At 32.1% G+C, this 5243-nt stretch overlaps 2 protein-coding genes across 4 annotated transcripts in view; one reads left to right on the forward strand and one right to left on the reverse strand.

Annotated features, from left to right (window-relative positions):
* The window catches only part of LOC106682109 (EEF1A lysine methyltransferase 2), a 9905-nt gene extending 4820 nt beyond the window's left edge, over positions 1–5085 (forward strand). For both annotated transcript variants that reach the window (XM_014422793.3, XM_014422792.3), the window contains 2 exons: positions 1546–1759; positions 4923–5085. In XM_014422793.3, coding sequence (XP_014278279.1) covers positions 1546–1759; positions 4923–5020 — 312 coding nt within the window. In that variant the 3' untranslated portion in view covers positions 5021–5085. The remainder of the gene's footprint in view (positions 1–1545; positions 1760–4922) is intronic.
* Positions 1–5243, reverse strand: part of LOC106682108 (uncharacterized protein MCAP_0864) — a 12143-nt gene that overhangs the window by 666 nt on the left and 6234 nt on the right. Inside the window, exon 7 of one of the 2 annotated variants that reach the window (XM_014422788.2) lies at positions 5044–5219. The exons of the other annotated variant lie outside the window; for it this stretch is intronic. Within the exon in view, the coding sequence (XP_014278274.1) occupies positions 5127–5219 (93 nt within the window). The 3' untranslated portion in view covers positions 5044–5126. Of the gene's footprint in view, positions 1–5043; positions 5220–5243 lie in introns of those variants that run through there. 2 annotated transcript variants of the gene reach the window in all.

Consider the following 5243-nt stretch of genomic DNA (forward strand, 5'->3'; position numbering starts at 1 on the left):
TCATACATAGTTATGGTACAATTGGGCATACTATTGGTTTTAATCCTAACTTCCCCTATGAACAAACATAGGAATTCTATATAAGGAGAATTAAGAATGACAATAAAGTAGTATTATTTCTGCAGTCGTGCGAGTTTGTTCTCTGCCCCTTTTCTTCTTCTTTTTTAGTTTTCGGAGTTAACCTCACTTAAGTTGTGTTTTTTTTTGTTTATTTTTTATGAGAGTAGGTGGAAATCTTCAAAAGACACGAATAGGCCCATATCTATCCGTGTGGGATTTTTACCCACTAAAACCAACCTCCCTACACCTGTTTCTTATTCCCCATGGGACCGCCATTAGGCATTACATTATGGGGGTGAGTGGATGAGTGCTGCCTAATTGTTTTAGGCTATCTCCTGGTTCGCCTATCTTTCTCCTCATTTCTTAACTTTTGCATCACCTGTGCAGTGAATCGTTTGCCTGCCATCCAATAATAGTGGTTAAGCAGCGTAATGTTGACAATATTATCTGCTGTCGGGTCTGAACCACAAACACGTCAGAGCTCACTCCTTTCTTCATGAAAGCGAGGACAGAAGAAGAAAACTTGTTCTGCACTCTCTTCCATTTCTAGGCACAATGGACATTCTCCAGTGTCATCGAGCTTAAACCTATACTGATAGGCGCGGTGATCACTCTCAACACACACCTACAATACACTGGACACCATTGGTCTTCTGTAGGCCTCAGTACCCAACGCATCCTTCCATATCGCAGCTGTGTAGATCAAAATGGATGGAACCACACTAGATATCAACAGCCTAGGGCTGTTCCTGGGTCCTCTGTCTTACTGTCTGCTAGTTGCAGCCCTACAGATTCTAGCCAATCTCGAACTAAAGCGACACAATGATTGGCTTTTAGCATGAGCTCTTCTTAATACTTTGCTTCGACAACCACCGCAATATCATCAGCAAAGCCCACTATTTCGGAACCCTCTGGTAGTGTGTGCGTGCGTGTGTGTATTAGTATTCATACAATTATATGTCACATAGCCATAATAATGTTATTTCACCAAATTCCAAATTATTTGAGTCAAAATGCATAACTGAAGAATATAAAATTAAGACTGTCCCTTTAGAGTTCTTATTGAATACTTTTTTTTTCTTACATGTTATTTGTATTTGTATCTGTATTTGTTTCACAAATTATAATAGATAGTTTCATTTTTTCTATATTAGAAATATTTATTTGATATTAGATGCAATATTTAAATATAAATTGGAATCATTTTTTAGTTTTGACTGCCGTCAAAATAGCCCTGAAGAAGCCCTGCAACATGGGGCGAAACGTTGGCTCATTAAAATAGTATATTTCTACTATTTGAGTTTTTCTTGACCGCACCCGGACCATATTCCTTTCATCATTTAAATATAAATCAATATAGGATTATTTCTTATTATTAGTTATGAATTATTTCCATTGCAGAACCCTGGGATGTGTGATTCTCAATGTTTTAAAATTGTTTTTTACATTATTTATTAATTTTAACTTACATAATATTTGTTTTAGGTGTTAGATTTAGTTGGAAATTTAGATATTTCTGATTTTGATATTGCTTTTGATAAAGGAACATATGATGCAATTAGCCTTAATCCTGATAATGCTGTTGAAAAAAGACAAAAATATATTGAAAATGTTTCTAATTTATTAAATGATGATGGACTGTTTATAATAACTACTTGTAATTGGACAGATCAGGAAATTCTTTTGCATTGCCAAGATGGTAAATACAGCTATTTTTTATTTATTTAAATTATTTTTCTATTACAAAGCAAAACTATAAAATGTATAATGTATGTTTGTATATGTAGAATGAATACTGTTTCAAACATGGGGATAAAATTAATTCTTATATATATAATACGGTAGTATTGATCACTTTTCTGGTTCCCAGAAGTGACGGATTTTGATTTTGAGGTATATAAAAAAAGGAACTTTCATGCAGAAGTAATGAATATCAATTTCGATCCTTTAATTCTTCCTGGAACTTTAATAAAAGTTATTAAAAAAAGTGAGAGGGGGTGACGGTAGCAGCATGGTAACACGCCTGTCTACCAACCCAAAGATTGCGAGTTCGAGCCCTGCCCTGCCCGGGATTTTTTCAAGCATAAAAATTACGCAAAACTCACTCACAATCTCCTCCCTGGCATTTGTATGGCCCGTTAGCCAATCGGTGGCACTCACAAAAATAGGCGTGGGAGTGACGGACCCACCCTATGAAAATCATGTCAGGAAACACGCGCTGTATATCTTAAGTACATCGCGCGAGGCTTTGGACCTCCACAGTTTGTCACGCCAGAAGAAAAAAAAAGTGAGAAGTTTCAAAACTCTGGCAGAGGCAAGTTGGTGGATCAAAACGGTAAAAATTGGGTTTTAAAGATTTTGACTCTGACATTAATTCCCGACAACAATGCTTTAGAACACATGTTGGGCACTGTGTTTTAAAGCTCAAAAAATGAAACATTTTTGAGATAGGCCATGAATAAGGAACAGATAAAACCTCATTATAAGTTTAGCTTCTACAGTGCCATGGGATACTTATCTCTTGTTGTTTTGTTCTTTCTCATGCCTAGTGAAATGTTATCACCTTCATTAAGTTAATCAATACTGTATTGTCACCAATAAATATTGTCAAAATTAATTTTTATTTATTTCCTTCGTTATTTTACCCGCCTATTCGGGGGGGGGGGGTTCATAAACCCGATAAGTAGGGTAAATAAAGTTTTTATGTAATTATAATTTGTCCATTTGTAGGTATATGACGATTCAGCAAACGCCTCAGCATATTTATATTTTTGATAAATAAACAGCTCAAATTATTCAACTAGATACTGTGAATGTTTTGAAACAAGATTAGAGTTCAAGATCCTGAAAATTTTATCTTGTGTATAGTCTGCTTGTTTGTGCTTAAATTTAATAATATTTACTAAAAATATTTTTTGCTAAAGACTTTACCAATCCATAGATCTTATTGCTCAAGTTACACAGTGTATTCCAAGAATCTTTAGAACAATTTGAACTCAAAATATTAAAAAATGCTGTAATAAATATTTAGTCTGTCCTTTTCTGAATATTTTATGTTTTTTGTAAAATTGGCCCAGCTAATTTTCATCTCGCAAATTATTCAGCAAGATCCAGTATTGTTTTAAAATGATTTGAGCTCAAAGATAAATATTATTGAATCAAATGTCTGTCTGTTTATAGATACTTGACTATTTTTTTAGTTATGGGCTGAACCAATAATAATTTTGCTAGCTTAAATTACTGTGTGATATCCCAGGAACGTTTTGAAATTGTTTGAGGTCAAAATAGTTTCCTATTTTTTAAATATTCTCAAAATTTTATTGGTTTCTACAGGATGTTCTGGCCCCTATGTTTTTAAGCTCTAAACTTAACCATTCTTTAAATAATGCACGGATTAAGTATGGGCCAAACCTAACTCAAAATTATTATAGTGAAGCATAGATATCTGTGAGAATTCTCGCAAAGGTAAACTAGTTTCTAAGCAATTTAAAATTTATTTGTCTACATCATCAAATAATAATAAATTTTAATATATCTTTCAATTAAATATAAACACCACACCAAGGACTCTTGATATTTTACACTTTCTACTTATATCAACCTTATGCTTTAGGTGCTATATATGCCCTAATGTAGGAGTGTACAAACAGAAAAACTTTTAAAAGTATTGATGGTGTATAAGTGGGCTGGGTCCCCTTAAAGATGTCTTTAACGCTTATGTTCACATTTCTTGCTGCAATGGGTTTGCTATCATGAGTATGCCTATAACAGTTTCAGTCCAGGGCCCTGTTTCATAATGAAAGCTAATAGTATTAGTTCATAGTACAAGTGTAGAAACTAGTGTGGTAATAACACTAATAGTTATTATTTTCATGATAAGGATGACTATTAGTGATATTACAGGAATTAAAAAATATTTAAGTACATGTTACTATTGTACAAGCCTGTGTAATTAAATTAAGATAAATCTACAAGACTAATAGTATTAGTTTGTACTTTATTATGAAACAGGGCCCTGGTGTTAAGAAAGAACGTTTAATGTGTTCAATGTCTAGAACTGCTTTTCATTCTTGGTAGGTTGTAGAAAAGACAAGTGGAGATTGAGGTCTTACTAATAAGGGGTAGCAGCCTAGTAGGTTCTATTCAACAATAGTGGAATAGATAATCTGCTTATTGCTGTCTAACATGAGGCATATAGCATCGGGAAAGTTATTTATAATGAGGTGTTTATTTATTTATTTTTTCAGTTTTCTAGACACTACTTGCATATCTTATATTATACATATCTTCTTACCTACATGATATTATATTTCATCTGTCACTGTTTTCAATCTACTACCATCCAATTCCACGATTATCAATCAATTAAAAATTTTTTTTTATTATTCAATTATCAGTTATCAATTTTTATCATTTATGATTTAATTCGATATTTTGTATAATTCTAAATTTGTTTGTATACTATTCCTTTTCAATTGTATGTTTCTCTAAATGTTGTTGTTATCTCTTTTGTTCTATAGCCCTGATGAAGACCTGAAATTCAGGTTGAAACGTCGGCATAAAATAAATAAATATGGTTTTGTTTATTTATGTTGTTCTTTGCTGACTGCACCCCCTGACAAACTTCTCCAATCAGAAAGTTATTTATGTTTAATTTTATCATTTTTTAATTATTTTTTCTATCTACTTCATTATACTATATCCCTGGCTAAATAAACATATTTATTGTAGTTACACCACTATTACATGGTTATATTCAAAGATTTATTGTGAGAAGCTGCTAATGAAATTTGATAAAAGTAAAATTAGTCAACTTTTCTTCTTAAATATACATTCTTAATATATACATTTTTTTTTTTCAGTGTTCCAGTGTTTTGAAATAATACCAACTCCCACCTTCCACTTTGGTGGAAAAACGGGTAATGTTGTATCTACTCTCGTACTTCAAAAGAATAAATAAAATTTATTGGTTGATTATAAAATAATTGCCAAAAATAAAACTTTTTAATAAAAATTCATTTTTAATCTTTTCTTATTTTTGTTCTCCATGTGTCTTCATAGCGTTTTTATTCATTTTCTTCTATTTTTTTATTTTCACAGAAGAAGTTTTTCTCTAATAAGAAACTCGGAGCTTTTGGTCTAAATGTATGTTTCCTCTCCTATTAAATAAGCAAAACTTATTA

Source organism: Halyomorpha halys, unplaced genomic scaffold (genome assembly GCF_000696795.3).
Source record: "Halyomorpha halys isolate HHAL.00 unplaced genomic scaffold, Hhal_1.1 Scaffold390.1, whole genome shotgun sequence".
NCBI lineage: Eukaryota > Metazoa > Arthropoda > Insecta > Hemiptera > Pentatomidae > Halyomorpha > Halyomorpha halys.